Source organism: Marmota flaviventris, chromosome 10 (genome assembly GCF_047511675.1).
Source record: "Marmota flaviventris isolate mMarFla1 chromosome 10, mMarFla1.hap1, whole genome shotgun sequence".
NCBI classification, from domain to species: Eukaryota; Metazoa; Chordata; class Mammalia; order Rodentia; family Sciuridae; genus Marmota; species Marmota flaviventris.
The window spans coordinates 68,409,425-68,429,612 of NC_092507.1; the positions used below are offsets into that span (position 1 = coordinate 68,409,425).

At 32.2% G+C, this 20,188-nt stretch overlaps 1 protein-coding gene across 12 annotated transcripts in view; it reads left to right on the top strand.

The window, feature by feature from the left end:
- The window catches only part of Adgrl2 (adhesion G protein-coupled receptor L2), a 192,818-nt gene that overhangs the window by 126,630 nt on the left and 46,000 nt on the right, over positions 1 to 20,188 (top strand). For all 12 annotated transcript variants that reach the window (XM_071617974.1, XM_071617972.1, XM_071617973.1 and 9 more), the window contains 2 exons: positions 10,052 to 10,161; positions 16,269 to 17,069. In XM_071617974.1, the coding sequence (XP_071474075.1) occupies positions 10,052 to 10,161; positions 16,269 to 17,069 (911 nt within the window). The remainder of the gene's footprint in view (positions 1 to 10,051; positions 10,162 to 16,268; positions 17,070 to 20,188) is intronic.

Below are 20,188 nucleotides of genomic sequence, written 5' to 3' on the forward strand. Positions count from 1 at the left end.
TGTCTTTTATATAGTCTGGTAACAAGTTTCTTGCTAATTTAATCTAACTAGGGCATCCCATAGCGATTTCCCATTTCCCTTGTTAAAAATGTGATAGTTTCTGCAAGTGCAAACTGTAGTAGGTTAACATTTTTATAAATAATTGCTCTTAACTGATACAGGTCATAATTTTTTTAAATTATTAAAAATGGAGGTCTTGAAAATTTGGGCACAGATGCAAAATTTTAAAAAATATTTTAAAATTTTATTGTTTATTTCTCTACTTAAATTATCTTATTTCTTTCATTAAATAGTTAGACCTGATGACCCAGTGAATGAAACTTAGTCTCAGTGGCATGCTTTGTAAATAAATACTTCTTATTTTGCTAATAAAAGCAAGCACATTTATGTTGAATGTGCATTTCTGTAAACAAGAGATTTTGTACTGGATTAATAAGGCTCTGAATAAGTCAAGCCTCATTTGCATTAAACTGACCCCAAGGTCCAGTAAAAACTGCAAGGAATTTCAGAGGTTTCTAAAACATAGAAAGTTGTTTTTAGCACAGCATTTCATTTAAAAATGCTTGTTTTAGTAATTAATGTGAAATTCTGAAGTAAAAAATCTAAAGTTTCTAAAATCCATATTAACTATAAATGTTAAAATATACATGCTTTGTGGTTATGATTCCTGGGACAATATTTTACCCAGGTACAAAATGATACTGCAAGATATCACTTTTATGTTATTCCTGTTTTCAACATCTGAAAAAATGGAATGGCAACTTTCTAGAAATGAGTTTGAACAGGATCTTATTGTCAGGCTTCTGTTGACAGGCTTTAGGTTACCTAATACTTACATTATGGGGAAAGGGCTTTCTGTTTCTCTTATGCACAACATTCTTTTTCAGTCAAATAGATTTATGTTTATATTCGGTTCTCAATTATATTTTATGGTTATCATTTAAATAATAAATCCGGGTTTTCTATTATTTTTTTGGCATATTCAGTTTCAAAGATTTAATCACAGTTGTAAACCTAAAAAAATCAGGATTGTGTAAATTTTCCTAATTTTAGTGTCCATGTATCTGTCCATATTCAAACATATTATCCTCTCAGATTTTTGTACAGTAGCAACTGCATTTCAGCAATAATTTCAGAATACTTTAAGTAACACAATGTGGTGTGATGCATAAAGTGCCTAAAGAATTAAATTCTATGATAGTTAGAAATTTTATGCTTCTCAAATTATTAAATTATGAAAGCATACTCGTGACAAATGAGAATATTACTATAGAACACCTTTTTTTTGCCACATTAATTACACACCATTTAGCGTTCTAATGTTATGTTTACCTAGCAATTAGTTAAGCTCACAAACCATGATTTAATAAATATTTAAAGAAAGCAGGAACTAATTTTGTTTGCTCCACAAAAGTTTAGATGATATAAGAACATTTCATTATTAAAAAAATAGAACAAAGGTTTGATTTAACATTCAACAGTTTTCCTTTTGCACCTGAGAGAACGATTGCAACCCTGTATCTTGAGCATAAATTCTCTGTATCTCCTTTAGTTCACTTGATTACTTTGTTTGAGCAAATCTGTCTGCATTGAAGCTCACCTATTCCTGCATTATTAAGGTCATCTGCTGTGTTTGTAAAAATTTGTTCTAAATTTGGAGTGATATAAACAAGTGTTCTAGTGACCAGAGTACTAGATCTTTTGGAATTGTTAGTGCATATGGAATGACTGGAAGTTAAAGAATATTTTTTTTTCTTCCTCTTAAGCAGATAATCTGTATTTTAAGTGTTTCTTATCAGCTTTCATGTTACAAAACTGTCCAAATTGACAGAATTCTTTTGAGAAGCAGAGCTGATTGAAACAGAATTGGATATCTCTGGTGTTTATTTTCGGTTAAGCATGTTGTATTTACAAGCAAAAATAACCAGGTTAACCTTAAATTTATCATTTTATTCATTCAGAAACACTTACTAAATTCTTATTATGTGCTAAGCATATAATCAATTCCAATACAAATTTATAAATTGGCAGTTTTTCTTTCTTTTTTCTCTTTAGTTCCCTCACTCATCCCTTTGTGGCAGGGTTTCTAAATTTTCTTAACTTGTGCATTTGAATAGAATAAATATACTGATCAACATATAATTTATTCTTGTGTAGTAATTGAGGCTTGGGAGTGGATGTCATTCCTATTCCCATTAATTAGACTATGTATTTCTATTAAATGATTCAGCTAGAGATTTTGTGTTCATTTAGGATGTATAATTCACCTGTGTTGTGGACTAAGTTCTTCTAGGATATTCCTGTGAATTTTCTGTTTATATCTGGCCTTTTGAAAAGAGATGTCATCACGTGTTATTCTGGTACCTTGAAAGCATTTATTTCATCTTTAAAAAAGTGAGCAGTTTTAACTAAGAGGTAACTTAGTGGAAAAAAAAAAGACATATTTTATATTGAAGTTTAAAAATAACAGATGCCAATTAGAGAAAGAAATCATTGAGGCAATTTTCACTTAACGTAGAATCTCAATAATAAAGAGTTGTATTTCAAAGGACAATTTCAAATTTAAGCAAACTTGAATTTAGTTTTTGTCATGATACACTGAGCTGTTGAATGCTGAAGTATTTGTTCAAGTTGGTGGATTTTGCATTTTTAATCTTCCTTAGAACTGTGGTGAATAATGGCCCCTGGCAGGAGATAATGAAATTTTCTTAATTTATATTTTCAAGTAGAAGCTTCAATTGAAAATGGCATCCTATGGCCTGGAGACATAGCTCTAGTGCAAGTTTCAGGGGAGCTACAATAATAATGCAGTGCCATCAGTGACGGGGGAAAGATGGGACAGTGAAGAAGTAATTTAAGGAAGAAAAGGAAATGCACCAAAGCTTTATTGTAGCATATCTAATGATCTGCTGAAGATTCCCAATGGTTTTTGGAGCATGACTGGAGAAACTAATGTTATCTTGCCAAAACAGAAGCTCTTGCTTAATCAGCAGAACAAGGCTATTGATTAAAACACCTCTCACAATAGATTACACATGGAATCTCATCTCCATACTTTGCACTTGGTAAAGAGTAATAATGAGCATAAGATAATCAAAAGAAGAGTAAAAGCAATTTGTTGTGCATTGTACAATTCAAGATTAGAGTTGCAGTAGAAACAAATTTGCATGAATAGTTTGGCCTGTTTTTTAAAGCTGTACACAGGAAGGAATAGTAGTACAAGGATGGCTCCGGAAAAGGAAAAGTTCTTTTGCTTCTCTATGATTTGTAGATCTATGTCCACTTTATATGAGGGGCATCATTATTGATATTTTCCCTGATGGTGGAAATTCACACTTGTTGACATTTGTTTTCCAGGCATTTTGTGGAAGAGTTTTCCTGCTTTATCCTTAACACAGTTCTGTAACAGTTATTACATTTTACAGAAGAGAAAGCTAAGAGGAAAGGCTTAATGCATTGCTTATGGTCTCAGTTAAGTAAGCAGCCAACTTGAAACTTACACCCTATTTCTTTCTGATTTTAAAGTCTTTGCTTTTAAACACTAATCTTCCCAATTAGCACATGATTTTTCTTCATAACAGAGGGTATGTTTTTTGATACAATTTGTTCCAAGATTATAATCAGTAATTTGTGCATTGTGCTGCCTCTCACTTATTTTTAAAGGTTAAGGAAAAGGTATATATAAATAATTTTTATTAGTGTTCCATAAGCAACAAAACTTATTTATTTCCACAAAAAATACTTTCTTCAAAATACTTCTGCTAATCTGTGCGTGACATTTTCTATGTAATTTCTATTTACTAGTATATAAACTAATGACATACTTTTATAAAGTGCCTTTTCAATAATTAGACTTTTTTCTTAAGAACTTTGATTTAAAAATGTACTGTGGATGCTCTAAAAGTTCTTATTGAGACCAGAGAACATTTATTCCATATGAAAAATAAGATATACTATTTACAATACATTTTCATTTTTGGTATCTGCTGATTGTGATTGTTTAGATATATATTTGATATTTCTTAAAGTATTTTTCAACATTTCTTCTCCTAAATATTGTGCACAGCCTGAGCAGTATCACTAATTTTGAACAATTACTCTGACTTTTTTTTGCTAATCACAAAATGTATTCAGTAAATACGAAGTGAATTGAGCAACTAATCTCTAAAATTATTTCTTCAGCTTTTGGAGATGAACATTTGGATTCACTTCTTTTATTCTCATCCTCCCCACATTTAGGGTAAAAACAATATAAGGATGAGTATTAAAATAATGTCTAAAATTCTACATTTTTACCCCATTTAAACCAGCTTAGGACCAAAAAGCAGAATCTGGGATTTTCTTTGTTTTGTCTGATGGATTTAATCAGTAAGATGTAAGTTTTATGAATATTAATGTGAGAATTAATGCTTTTATTCTGGTATTAGATTGTGAAAATGTTATAAAGCATTTATTAGTGGATTTATTTTATTATATATGGAATTTTTATGTTGAATGTAGTACTGTTAGTCAGTTTTTCTTATATGACTAAAATACCTGATAAGAACTTAAAGAAGGAAAAGTTTATTTTGGGCTATTGGTTTTTGAGGATCAGTCCACCATGGCTAGCCAACCTCATTGCTTTGGGCCTGAAGTAGGGAAGAACATTGTGGCAGAGGGTATGGAGTAGGAAAGCTACTCACCTCATGCTAGACAGGAAACAGAGAGAGTGGAAAGGGCCTCAGGAAAGTTGAATTCTTGCATGCCCTAGTGACCCACCTCCTTTAGCCATGCCCCACCTATCTACAGTTACCACCAAGTCAGTCCATTCAAACTAGGATGGACTGATGAGGTCACAGCTCTCACAATACAAACATTCCATCCGTGAACATTAGTGCATTAACACAAGAGATTTTTGGGGACACCTCATATCTAAACAATAGCAGGGACTATATGTAGTCTTTATAATTGTGAGCAAGGTAGAGGAGAAAATCTTTTGATTTTCTAATTTCAAGTTTATTAAAACTTTAAATGTACAAATTATCTAGGTTGCAGATTGTCAAAAGATCAACTCAATGAAATCCACATTTAAAAACGGAGGGGGGAAGAAGACAAAAGAACCCTAAACAATGAAAATAACATAAAGGAGACTCATCAGCAAGTCTCTAAAACTTAAAATTTGACAGAGAAAGGAAATAATACATTTACACAATTCACCTATCCACTCTTGATTCATGATCAAATTTTTTATTTTATCATATATATGGTTATTTTCTTGACTCTTTGATTTTTGGTTTTAGAAATGGCTCTAGAGAAATATTAAAAATGATCAAATGTGTTGAATTTGGGACTAAGTAATACTTCTAGATTTGCCTTCTAGGTAGTATCAAATCATGAATTATACCCCTGATATTGATTAGATATTTGTAAGCCCTGCTATTATGCCCCTGATTTCTCTCTAAAAACAATTATTTTTATTGACTTAGATTTGAGCCACTCATAAATATTTGAATATGCAGTTCAAAGATTAAGTATAGAAAAATTAGCAGTGACTACAATGGATCATATTTTGTTTTTAATTGTGTTTTCTTCCTATGGAACATAGTTTATTTTTATAGATTGTCAAACATTCAATTTCCAGGTTATGTTGGAGATTTTCATTAGCTAGTACATTTTTAGGAAAGGATTATACTTTTCCTCTTATCTGTTAAAAGGGTGTATATGTGATATAGGCATGTAATTAGATATGGTACTTTTTTTTGACTTTCCATGTCAGGAATTGACAAATAATTAGATGATTTATTTAAAATCAGAACAACTAAAACCCTTAATTCCTATGTTTAAAATTAGGAAAGAACACACTGTTGTAAATTTTGTTACATACTTTTGCTTCAGTTGAACTTATAACTTGTTTTCTATTTTACAGGTATTTAGTTTTATAGACCTCAAGCATATGTAATCATATGAATTTATTTTTAAATAAAGCATCTAAAGCTATCATGTTTTATGTAATTCTCAATCAATCATCTGAGCAAACATCAGAATCACCATCAGAGCCTTAATACTGCCATGACTAGGTACCTAACCCCAGGCTTTCTGAAAGCTGGTATTTCTGGATGGGTCTGATAATTTGCATTTCTAACAATCTCCCAAATTGATTCTGGTTTGAAGACCACACTTTGCAAAACACTATGGCTTTAACTACCCCAACTCAGCTGTGAACTTTATAAATACAAAATAACAAAAAACCAGTTATTTGAAAGTTGAAATGTTTAAAACATGTCTAGTATCCACTATTTTATGATGAAATATAGTTGCAGTTTCTTTGAATTATGACCAGTGGTTTATCAGTTTTAAAATCCCTGTTCTTTCTCTTCTGCTTTGTACTCATTTATACTCAATTTTCATGCTTAACATCTTAGAAAAGTGTAGGTTCTCAACATAGTAACAAATCCACATGGTATTCTAGAGAATACTGATATTTTAATTGCTAATACAATGATAAATTTATTGATAACAAAATCTTTTTATGTGGGGGAAGAGGGAGAAATTCACACCAGAAACTATGCCTGGCACTAAAAATGCAAACCACCGAATGCATTTCCTTTCTTGGCTTAGTGTGCCTCTTTATTTTATTTAAAATAGAAAGAAAACTTAAAGCTGAGCCCTTGGTGGAAATTTACTTTGCTTTTGTGGCTAAGTAATTGCTTTCTTTTTCTCCATTTTTTGAAATGATAGCAATTTATAGTTTTACAATCTTTCTAACAGTTTATCAGTCAATGAACATTTAGATTTTTCTTAGCATTAACAGATTATATTGGGTATTTCTTTCCCCCTCCTGTTTCCAAATTTAGTCTGATTGGAGAATTTAAGGCCATTTCCTTCATTCACAAAGGAATAAATGGTCTATATTTTTATTTTCACAATTTGGTTCTTTAAAAGTTTAGATTCATTTCCATGCATAAAGGTACTCGTACGCATGGCTCTGGTTTTCTTATTCTTTTTACAGTTGAGTTCCTTTTTCTTGTTTACTCTTTATTATTTCGGTCCTAAAATTCCCAATTTTTCCTCAAGATTAATTTCTCATACTTCGTATTTCTATATTGTAAATTTTCAAATGTAAAATGACATTTTTAATATCACGGAAAACTGTGAATTCTAGAAATCTATATAATTTTATTTGCAGGAACTACATTAAGTTTTCTTCCCTTCAGTTTCACTTAAGAAAACAGACACAGAGTTAACATTATTTACTGCATTAAAGTGAATGCTTTATACAATGAGATTAAAGAAATAAAAATAATGTGGTTGGCATAAACTATCATAATCACCTTTGACATTAATTTTAACTCATAATTGTGGTAAGATGATTAATGCAGAATTGTTTGGGAAAGATTATATATGGGCAGTTATTTTTCATTTTATGGTATTGGTCTTCGTTCTATGAAAATTGAACGAGAAGCTGCATTGCTTCTGCCTTATTTACTTCTTGAAAAATGTACTGTGACATTGAGAAATAGAAAATAAAAGGTTTCTAATTCCACATCGAAGTCATATTTATTCATCTGATTGATCATGGGGAAAATTTGGTACTCTACAATGTATTCTTTATTTTATATTTATTTTTTGGAAGGTGATATAGATTCTCAAATCTTTGAGGTACTTCCTTTTTCTCCTTGATATATTTCAACCTTGAAGACAAGCCCTTTTCTCTTTTCCCTATTCATACTTTGGTGATATGAGAGGAGCCTTCAGTGAGAAGGGAAGGGTAATGAAGTATACAACAAGTTTGTCCATTAGTAGAATTGTTACTTTATGCAGTTTCTACAATGAGTGTATTTTTTAAAATATATATTTTTAGTAGTAGTTGGACACAATAACTTTATTTTATTTATTTATTTTTATGTGGTGTTGAGGATTGAACTCAGCGCCTCACACATACTAGGTAAGCACACTAGCACTGAGCCATAGCCCCAGGCCCAATGAGAGTATTTTAAAGTTATTGGAAACAGCAGAATTTGATTGAATGGTTATGAAATGTATACTGAGGGAGTATATGAAAGGGATATCTGACATACAGAAGTTTATATTCCTCATATCTGAGAGATGTGAACATGAGATAACGTGAGGATCCCTATAGGTATGAATAAACACAAGAAAGGGAATAAAAGGACATTAGTTTTTGATGATGATCAGGTTACTGATTGAAGATTCCTGGGAGATCAAACATCTTTAAAAAAGTGGTGAGACCTCTTGTACAATATAAGAAAGAAGAAAAATGTAACATCAGAATTCCGTTTTTGTACTGATTGAAACGTTAGATATTGAGCTAGAGAAATCCTAAATCCACATGTTCTTTAAATTTCAGGGTATACAATAGGTTTTGTGATTCATGTAGATTTTTTATTAATTTTTTTTAAATATATGACAGCAGAATGCCTTACAATTCATGTTATACGTATAGAGCACAATTTTTCATATCTCATGTAAAATTAATTCATTTACAATAAATGGTGAACCACTGGCAAATGTCTTCAAATATTGCAAAAGACTGACAGTACACCGTGTGTATTGTCCGTGTTCTTAAACATTACAGTTATGTGTGTGTTTTGAAAATGAGTGCCACACTGCATTATAGAGTAATCACGAGGAAAGTTAATCATTATTTTTTAATATCTGTACAAGCAATATTCATTGTCATTTATTTAACATTTATGATTCATTTGAAGTTTGCTATAGTATATTTTGAATTATGAAGTGTACTTATTTATTCTTGTAAATGTTTTCACATTTTGTCTGTCTTCAAAAGAGAAGCAACTTGGTTCTGGGTTGATGACACCTAGGTGCATGAGTTAATATATCCACCCTCTTAATGTGATTCTGCTTCTACTACCGTTTGGTTAGTTGTGCTAGAAATGGGGCCACCTCTTCAGAATTCTTTGTAGTGTTATTTTGTAGTTTGGTTATTTTATGCACTATAGGATATTTGGTATTCAAATTGTTAAATAAATTTTGTTATAATGCTGTTGTTCTGCTTGCTTTGCCTTTTTAATGCATATAAGATCAGAAAACACAATAAAACTCCTGCAAACATTCCATTCCATTGGGTTGTAATCAAATTAAATTATAAAAGAAATAGTTCTTGCCTTTACCAAGCTTATAAAAAGAACATCTGGACCAGTTTATAGAACTTAAATATCTTGCCTAGAATTCTGACTCAATTCTACGACTTTTGATGGTGAAAATGACAACCAAAGAAAATTCTGTAGAATTATATGTAGGACACTTTATGCTTTATGTTACTGACATTCTTTTTTTTTTGAAACAATCCATTTTTTTATTCAAATAGAATCACATTTAACAATCAAGGTCATATACTGACATTCTTTATAATGTTTAGAAGAACCAAGGTACATTGTCCTATCATTAATAGTGTGAGCACATTGGTCTATGAAGGTAACAATGATGCTTAGATATTTAGTATGTGCTAAAGGCTTTAAAAGGATTCTGTCATTTATGCAGGCCATCATATGTAAGGTGAGATCTCCTAGCTTGGTATTCAAGAGTGTAGACAGTGCCTATAATATAATATTGAACACAAAACTGGACTTGAGGATGCTTTAACATTGTTTTTATATTATTAAAACTTCCATCTTAGCTATTCAATTTATAATTACATGTTTCTGATCATAGTATTATTATTATTTGCAATTTTAATTATTAAGTATATCAGCAGGTATCCTGGTAAGCTCTTTTTCTCCCCTAGTACATATTGAATATGTCAAAGACTCAAATTAAAATGTATAATATTGTAATAATGGAGAACTATTAGCTGTATTTTGCTTATAGTTAAAATTTAGTATAACCTAATCTAACTTTGTAGCTCACAAAGTTAAAGGAAATATAACTTCTTTAATTATTTAATAATGTAGCACAACCTAATGCCACTTGAATTTTTGTTTTATGCTTCTGGTTTCTTAGAGAAAATACAAATTGGTTCTACATTAATATTTCATATGTAAAAGCAATCAAACAAATATGTCACACAAGTTTGATTCATTCTGTTTTCCAGGTGCAACAATCGAACACAATGTATAGTAGTTACTGGGTCAGATGTATTTCCTGATCCATGTCCTGGGACATACAAATATCTTGAAGTCCAATATGAGTGTGTTCCTTACAGTAAGTATGAAATTTATATTTTTCACTTTCCCTGGCATTCTTCATTGATGCTGAAAGACTACACATGTGAAAGCAGCATATGTTTATGGCCTACAAAACCATTATGCATGCAGAGCACTAACAGACTCGGGACTCCAATTAGCTTCATGAAGTGTGGAAGGAAGCCATAGTGTGATGCTGGCCAAGTGTCTGTCTGTGTTCTTAAGTGTTTGGCTTTTAAGGCTAGTGTTTTTCCAGAAAACAAACTTGAATTAGCTATTCAATAGGGCAGATAGAAATCTGTACTTTTGCCCAATACCAGTTGCTGACAAATTGGTTTGGCTCATGGTTTTCTAAAGGAGGAATTGACTTCAATTTTAATCTTGAGCTACTTGAATGGCTACCTGCTGTCGTGGTAACTTTGTAAAAGCTACCCTTGCAGAAACTGAGGCACGTGTTGCCCTTTTTGATTCTTGTCCTTGAAGGGAGCATTTCTTTACTAGATTCAGTGATGAAATCTTATGTTTAAAAAAATGAATCAAACAAAATCTTGTACATATTTTAATTTTATAGCATCATATTTAAAATCCTACAGAGGCATATTTGAAATTCAATTGAAAAACAAATTTTTTTCGATAGGCTTTGGCTTATTTATACTCTAATGCTGTATAGTTTTCCTTCAGATATTCCTACACTTTCAGTAGGGGGAAGAAAAAAACAACATATTAGACAACTTAAAAGTTTAAATATATTTCCTGATTTTCACAAGCTACTTTGATAGAGTTGTCTATTTACTTTTTAAATTGGGAAAGGTGAAAAGGGGTAAGTCATGTCATATTAGTTCACAGGTATTTGAATTAAAAGTGTTACAGGAGAACTTTTACTGATTGGAGAAAGTTTTTACACATTTTCTCCCATTTAAAAAAAATACAAAACAAAAACAAATTTGCAGCCAGATATGGTGGCATGCCTGTAGTTCTTGCTTCTGGGGAGTCTAAAGCAGGAGGCTCACCTGAGGCCAGGTGTTTGAGGCTATGCTGAGTAACAGTGAGACCCTGTCTCAAAGGAAAAAAAGCAAACCAAAAACAACCCAGATAGGTATGCTGTGTCTAATGTGTTGGTAACACATCCTTACACATACTGTAAAGGCACTCTCTCTGTCCTCTCTGCCAGTTTTGATAAATTGGCATTTTGTGTTATCATTTAAAGGCCAAACACAGATTTATCTTTTCTTTTCATCCCTGCTCTGTGTTCCTGTGTTACTGTGAAATGGATGCTTTTTTATGTTTTCAGTATTTTCTATACCATTTGTAGGATTGGAAGCCTACTGAGTGCACTGATCTCTATATCATTTCTCCAGTGTGTAGTGTTGGTGGCTTATATAATCATTCTCCTGTGCCACTAGAGGAACATTGTATTCTTTTGAGCTAACCAAAATTTTGTTCCATAAAGTCCCTTTCACTTGAATTCAGCATGGTTTCTGTCCTCAAATTAGAGAAGGAATACAGCATCCATTCCCAAACAGTGGAATCAGTCAGAGCTGCCAAGAATTGTGTCTTTCTGGAACCAGTTCCTGTTATCTAGTCTATAGACCAAGAACAGTGTTAAGCAAATATTATTTTCAGACTCTTAAGTAATTTCTTGCGCTGTTTAAGAAAGGAAAATGTGGATATCTTCTGGAACATCTAACTTTCAAAATTTTACTTTTTCAGTTCTCCAGAAGTATTGTACATTGTGCACTAAACTTGCAAATAGCTATATTCAGAGAAGTATTTGTTCTTTTTAGTTTTGTCATTTAAAATAAAAAGAAACACAGTAAATAATTTGCTGTTACTTTTCTAGATGTTGCACGAGGCAGCAATAAGTCTATGGCTTTTTATTTTAAAGCACTCCTTGCTAAAGAATAGAAGTAATTACAATTCCTATATACCGTACAGTAGTGACACACTATAAATTACATGATCTTAACTACTATTTAAATTCAAAAGGTCTTTTTAGATTATTCTAATTCTTATATAGGACCATGTGTTTCCATATTTCTTTCGTGGTTTCCTCTCCATTTATTTACTTATTTATTTTTTGTGCTTTGTTCCCTTTGTTGGCGGGGAGGGATGTTGTGCTATTATATCCATTGCTCACACCTCCTTTTATTTTAAGCATCTAGCTTTTATTTTCTCATTGTTTTAAAAAATGTATTTGTATTTTGAAAAACTTACATCCTCATTTCACACTTACTTGGTTGATGAAAAACTGCCACCATCAGATCACATTTATTCCCTTTTGTTTTCACTTGGCTTTATGCCAGTTTCTGCTAAAACATATCCTCCAGGACCTTATACCCAAACTGTTTCCTTCTAGCAAAAATCAATTTCAGAAATTTTTCATGACTTATGAAAAATTCACAATAAATTTGCTCATCAGATAGCATTAGAAATACTGTTGTTTTGGTTCATTTTAATTTGTTTATAAACAGGCACATGTATAATATGTGACTTTGGTACTTGCCTAGATAACCTTTGCACCAACAATGCATGTATATAGGGCATTCTTTGTTGTTGACCAACTGTTACAAATTGCATATATGTGTATTTAAAAGAAGTTCCAGGATCTTGGAGGATAAAGGAGAATAATCAGCTTGGGATTTTTGCATCCTATGGGTAGTATTTGTTTTTCATTTGGGTACCCTCTTTTTTCAAATTTCCATGGTACATGATAATGATGCCATGTTAGGTACGAGATATATTTAATGAGAATGACAATAGCTTTGCTATTGACTAATCATTACTAATAAATAAGTGTGAGATTGTTCAAAATGAAATAGTGTGTCACTTCAGATACAGAGTATGTAGGCTACAGTTAGTTCGGGTAAATTCTTGTCTTGTGTATCTGTGTAGTCCTCCACTGATGTCAGTGGATCATGTACTTGTGTGTTTGGTCTATAGAAAAGTAAATGTATCATTATGAATTAATTAGTAGAGCCTCTTAAGACAAGTTTCAGTATATGGCATGTGATAAAGATTGCTGATTTCATTAATTTTATTATTTTTATATTCTGGTTGATAGACTTGGCTGATTCGACATATCTATCCTTTGGGTTTTCATAAAAATCATTATGTAGGAATTGTCTTTTGTTTTAAAATTTTATATCTTAGATGATTCGTTAATCATCCAAAGTTATTTTTTTTATTATTACATTTGGATGTTATTTCCCAGTTTTCACCAGAGCTATAAATTGAAGACAATTCATAGCCGTTTTCTTTTCCTTTAAAATAAATGATAGTAGTTATATCACAAGTAAATTAAGATTTCTCTGTATGATATTTTTCTCAGTAACTACACTGTCATTTTAATATAATGTATCAAATGAATAAAATTAATTGATTTATTTTAGTAAACTCTTCCTTTCCTTAGGAATAAAAACACAGCTGTGTATAAATATATTCTGAGAATTCACAACACTGATGATTTCTCTTACCATTTTTCCACCATGCCCTTTTATTAATGATTCTAAGCAGGTATATTTTTGCTCTTCACTGTAGAATCATTTTAGGACAGGTGGTTTATAAACAAGTATTGTTTCCAAGACAGCAACACTGAATCTCTCCTGTGTACCAGATGTAGTCAGAATCACACATTATAGAAAAAGTATGTTTCCTGAAAGTGGTTAAATTTAAGACCAAATTGGTTAGGGGAAGTTGTGACTTAACGTAGAAATTTATATGCTGTTTCTGTGGCACAAATGTTTGTGTGATATGTTTCTCCCAAAGGTATTTAGAAAGTTCAAATTTAATCTTAATGAATAATTATAATTTAAAAAATGAATCAAGATAAGAACACTAAATATAATACTATACTTTCTTTGAGTAATCAGTTTGGAGATGTAGTATTAGCACACTCTAATGCATTTTAGCAAGGGAAGAGGGAGAAACATAGGCATCAGTCTAGTCATTTTTATGAAGTTCAGGCAACATACTTCAAAGCCTACATACATTTAAAATAGTACTTTATGGTTTCTAGTTATTAGAGCACTATTTACCAACAAGGATCTTATATAGCACCCTTCCTAAGTATATAATCCACTTCTTTAAATTTGTAGGGGTTTTGTTTCTTTCTTTTATTTTTTTTTCCAACCTCATATAACTGTACTAATCAGGTTTGTTTTATGAAAGCATTTACCTTTTATGGGGTCTGTGGAGTCAAGGTATTTGCTTTGAATGCTTGGTATGATTGTCGTTGCATGCTGGCTTGCTTTCTGTGTAAATTAATGATAGTGAAAAATGTCATAATAAGCTAACCATAATTCTTTCTTCCTTTTTCTCCTTGCCTACTGTGCTTGCTTTTCCCTTGTATGTATTTTGCTTACTTTTTTTATAGACTTAGTAGTACAAGTTTGATATCTGTGATATAGAAAATTCAGTAAGAATTTTGTAATATAAAGTCTATATACCTAAATACATAATTTTACTAAATCTTTAATGGGTAAGAAGGTTCTAGTTTACCTCACCCTTCACAATCCCTATTGGGGCTGAGGGGAGATTGATAATATTCCTGAAAAGGAGGCATCTTTCTTATGTTTATGATTAATTTTTCTAGGAGTAGAAGATAATAGAAAAATAATTGAAATATGTACTGAGGTACATAATTATGTATTTCTTCTTATATAAATATCTTTGAATAAAATGTTATCATATCATTATTTATTAAATTTGACCTAAAATTTAAAATCAAAATGGCATTTTATAAATGTATTTTCCTGTTGTTATATAATTTTAGTCATTTTAATAATTGAGTTCACATAAGATAAATGGGGATGGTACACCTGTGCATGCATTTATGTCGATAGCATACATATGTAAAGAAAATCTTAATAAGAATGCTGAGTGACTTTGGAGAGGCAAGAGTATGTATAGCTTGCATTAGTGAAGAGTTTCATTATTTATTCAGGTACACTAAGTGAAGCAACATGCCAGCATATTTGTATTGCCTCCTTAATCTACTAAAATGATTGATCCATGTTCTTTTATGTAACTTTAGAATCTTTCTCCTGCTAGGTTTTCCTGTGTGTGTTTCTCTTTATCCAAAGTAGTACAACAACTTATTCTTCCTATATTTAGCATCTATTACGAATTCAGTCTTAGACTAATAGTCGATTTATTTTAATCTTTTTTCTTTTTTCCTTGCACCTTTTTTTATTTTTCTTCCGATGCTTAAAATAGAAGTGGAGCAAAAAGGTAAATAACGTATACAGTCTGAACCCCAGCTCCCTGTTATGTGCCTTATGGATGTTAACCTCCTCCCTCCCCTCTCCCACGACCTTCCTACATTAAAATAATCAGCAGGATCTCATAAATGCACCTCATAAAGAAGTCGACTGTTTACAATGAAATTATGTGACTGCTAAATCTGGTGATGGGGTAAAAGTTCTGAAGTCGGCGAGGGGCAGCTGCCCTTTCTCTGTTTCTTTTTGTCTCTTTTCCCAACACCCTTGGATATTTTCTTGTTATTGAAGTGTCATCTTGCCTGGCTTCCAGAACCCTCTCATAGCATGCCATGGTTACAGGGTCTCCTGGTCGTTCATCACTGCTTTCCTTATATTTACTTTTCTCTGCTCCTAATTGCATTTTCCGAATATTTATGTTCCTTAAGTCAAAGCACCTTTAACTTTTGTAAAAGTTCTAAATAAGTCTTCACAATGGGTTTTCTGTTTTATTTCTCTTATTTTGTAGTTTTACTTTCGGGGGGGCTTATAGGTGGGCGAGGGGTTGGAGAGTATAATGTTTGGAATAAAATATTTCATGCATAAGCTCAAAGTTTTAAACCATTTATTACCAAATTATAAGGCAAAAACCCACCAAAAACTTAAATTCTCAGTTCAATTATGAATGATCTTACACATAGGTTTGTGTTTATGAAAATAAACCCTGACCACTTTGTGTGATGGTATTCGATTATGGTCACTTCAGAAAAGAATGGTAGTGCTTGTTTTAAGTTTAAAGTTTGGTAAAATTAAATGCTAATAAAACAAATTTTTCTTTTTTGTTTTGTGATCAATAAAACCTTGTGATTACCTGTGTAATTTTTTTTTTTTTAACTTGGCTTAATTCTTGTCTTTTCTCTGTGACTGTTAGTTTTTGTGTGCCCTGGGACCTTGAAAGCAATTGTGGACTCCCCATGTATATATGAAGCTGAACAAAAGGCAGGTGCTTGGTGCAAGGACCCTCTTCAGGCTGCAGATAAAATTTATTTCATGCCCTGGACTCCCTACCGCACTGATACTTTAATAGAGTATGCTTCTTTAGAAGATTTCCAAAACAGTCGCCAAACAACAACATATAAACTTCCAAATCGAGTAGATGGTACTGGATTTGTGGTATATGATGGTGCTGTCTTCTTTAACAAAGAAAGAACAAGGAATATTGTGAAATTTGACTTGAGGACTAGAATTAAGAGTGGAGAGGCCATAATTAACTATGCCAACTACCATGATACCTCTCCATACCGATGGGGAGGAAAGACGGATATCGACCTAGCAGTTGATGAGAATGGCTTGTGGGTCATTTATGCCACTGAACAGAACAATGGAATGATAGTCATTAGTCAGCTGAATCCATACACTCTTCGATTTGAAGCAACCTGGGAGACTGTATATGACAAACGTGCCGCATCAAATGCTTTTATGATATGTGGAGTCCTTTATGTGGTCAGGTCAGTTTATCAAGACAATGAGAGCGAAACAGGCAAGAATGCAATTGATTACATCTATAACACCCGATTAAACCGAGGAGAATATGTAGATGTTCCCTTTCCCAACCAGTACCAGTACATTGCTGCGGTGGATTACAATCCAAGAGACAACCAACTCTACGTGTGGAACAATAACTTTATTTTACGATACTCTCTGGAGTTTGGTCCACCTGATCCTGCCCAAGGTAAGAATGCTTACTTGTTAATGCTTATGTTTTTCATAAGCAACTTACTAGTAAAAGACTTATTAATTTTCTCCCTTATTTCTTCCCCTTCTCATATTTAAAGCAAAGAATATGAGGAGGTATATTTTGTTCAATTTTCTTTTCTGAGTTTCTTCACTTAAATGTTGGCTTTATGAGATTGTAGCATCATTACTCAGTTTAGTTTTTCATTGCTGAAAATACAGTATCAGCTACAAACCTGTTAGCTTTTTTTCCCCTCACCTGGCTTCTGAATTGATGATACTCTGTGTGCAGACCTTTTAACTTCTTGGCGCCAGTGGTTAAAGGAAATGTGTCTTAGGAAGTCCCAGAGGAGCGACTAGGTTTGATGCACAATGCCAGGTGTAAGTGTTCTGAAGTTTTGGAGTCTTGTTCTCTGGATGGGAGAGGCAGTCCTCAAACATCTTTCTAGTTCATCATGTAAAATTACACGTTTTTATTTCCTGATACATTAGGACAGTTTAAAATCAATATTTTTATGACTGTCACACATGGACTAAGCATTAAGTGATCTCAAGTGATGATTTATAATGAGAGATCTGTTGCATTTTTTGATTTGTGTTCTCTTTGGGTGTCTTTGTGGACAAGCATTACTTAACAAATTAATGCTGCATTTTTAGAAATATATTTTGGCTGATCAAGTGAATTCATTTCTATGAGAAAGATTTTTGAGTATAAAATAAATGAATTCTTTATTAAAAGAAGATTACCTCATACTTAAGATAAAAGAGTAACCTGTTAATGTATTATTATGAACCTTGCACTAATTATGTCTTTTCTACTTGAACGTTGATATTTGTGCATTTAAGATGTGAATTAAATTTCCATTTACTGACTTAAATGGAGTTTTCAAATTAAGTTGCTTCAAAATTTTAGAGACTGCAAGGTTTTGGAGTGACTAATCTTTTCAACAAGGTAAAACTTTTTTTTTTCTGTTAATGCAATATGCATAAATGTACTCATCCACAAACTTATATCCATTCATTTAAGATATGCTATTAATAAGTTCTAAATATTGTCATACTGCTAGGACCTCAAAACAAGTTACAGCTTTTTGTAATTGAATTTCTAATTTGAGTATATAGAGAGCTCTAAGATGTGCATTTTGTTTATAAATAAGAGTAATAATGATGTATTGACTTAGTGTGTGGCACTCTTTTCTTAAAATCATGTAGACTTAGATTTTTTTCATTAAAGATATTAGTAATGTCCATTGTTAAAGTTTCAGTCATTTAATCTTCTTTTAGAGCATGGAATGTTTATTGACAGTAGCTGTGAGTCATTTTTAAAAAATTTATACATATCTGTTTCCTCTCGAAAGCAATTTGGTTTGCTTCATGTATTTCAGTTTTGTTTTGTTTTCCCCAAAAGCTACTCCAGTGCTTCTCCTTTATCCTACAGGTTTCTCAAAGGCAAACTTGAGACAGACATTGACAGACTTTAGGCATTGGCCATAATCGTATTGATCCTTGTGTTAACCTTTTTGTAATCCACATTACTCTGACAATTGTTACATTTTTCTTGGGTGGCAGTAAATCTTTTCAACTTGTTAGGAAAAGAAAAGGCTTTAGCAACTGCAAATTCCTAATCAGGCAACACCCAAAGGATTGTGAATGAAGTTTAGTGTAAATTCAATTCAACCAAGAGTCATTATTTGTCACAACTTTCTTCATTCTTACAAGGATGAGTAACCATGTCTTTCTCCACATGTGGCATGTATTCTACTCAGTACATTGATGCATTTGAGATGAAAACATCTTTGATAATTTAGTTGCTTTTTTGGAAAGAGCAGTTGCAACCTTTGAAAATGAGAAGCTTAGACATGTGTAGGAAGTTTGTATTACCACAATAGTGTTTTATCATTCAAAATAACCATAGTTAAGTATTCCCAGAATGTAAAAATTCATATCGACCCCTTATTAAACCCTAAGTAATAAAGAATTTTATCTGACCTAAATTTCTCATGCTGATGTTTGACCCATATTCTTATTTTCTCCTTCCTTATAGTTTTTCTTCATAGGCTTTTAGAGATTCCAGTCTCTGTCTTCCAGGATGTGGGTTATCTATATGCCCATAGGTGGGACTGTGCAGGACTGTTCTGGCCCGTAGATTTAGGTCAAATCAATAAGCCACTGTCAGCTTTCCGGAAGGAAGATCTAAGAAACTCAAAAGACAGAACAATCAGAAATCAGGTCTTTGCCATCAGTAAGGCACTGATTCACTTATTTGGTTAAAATTCACACCCAAAAGTTTTCTGGAGGTGGATATGCTACCATGTATGTGGCCAAGATGAAAGTGCTATGAAGTATCTATTTCTTTCCTTCTTTATTAAGTTCTCTTTGCTGTGTATCCATTTCAGTGCTTTCTCCCCTTTTAATTCCAAACCTTTTTATGCCTGACAGTACAAGCATAATTATTTGTATCCTGATATTTTTTAAAGTTGATTTTTAGCTTTATTTTGTCTTTTTATAGTTCATTTCCCTAAAAGTGTCTGATTTCCTTTCTCTCTCTCTCACTCTAAAGCGAGCTTGGGAAAAACCCTATCTAGTCCTATTTTAACTCTTCCATTTGTTAATTTGAATTGCTTCCTATTTCCTTACCTCTTTCTACAAATTGGATATCCCCAATATTATCAACAAAACATTGTATCTTTTCTTGAGTTTGGGCAGTTGTAGAATATTTGTTTCAGACTATGAAGTAAAATGTTCCCCTGATATGAGGGAGAATTTTCAGCAAGGCAGCCAGTTTTGTTACTTAGGAAATGGTCAACATTTCCTCATGCTCATTTTTTGCCTTACCAGGCTACAGACTCACTCTAGCTGGAGTTCATTCAATGAGTGAGCAATGGGTGAGTTGTTGGCCCCTGGTAAAGGGAATATTAACTTAGCAGAAATGGGTATTTCCTCCAAGTCTTTGGTACAGAAAGAAGCTTGTAATAAATAACAAGCTCTTGGTAAATACTACTATAGTAAATTGAGCCATTCTATATGTTTGTTGAAATCTTCATGGGCAAGTAAATAAATGTGTTCATTAGCACTATGTCTCAGGTATCAGTAATCAAATGACAAATGGTGGCCAGA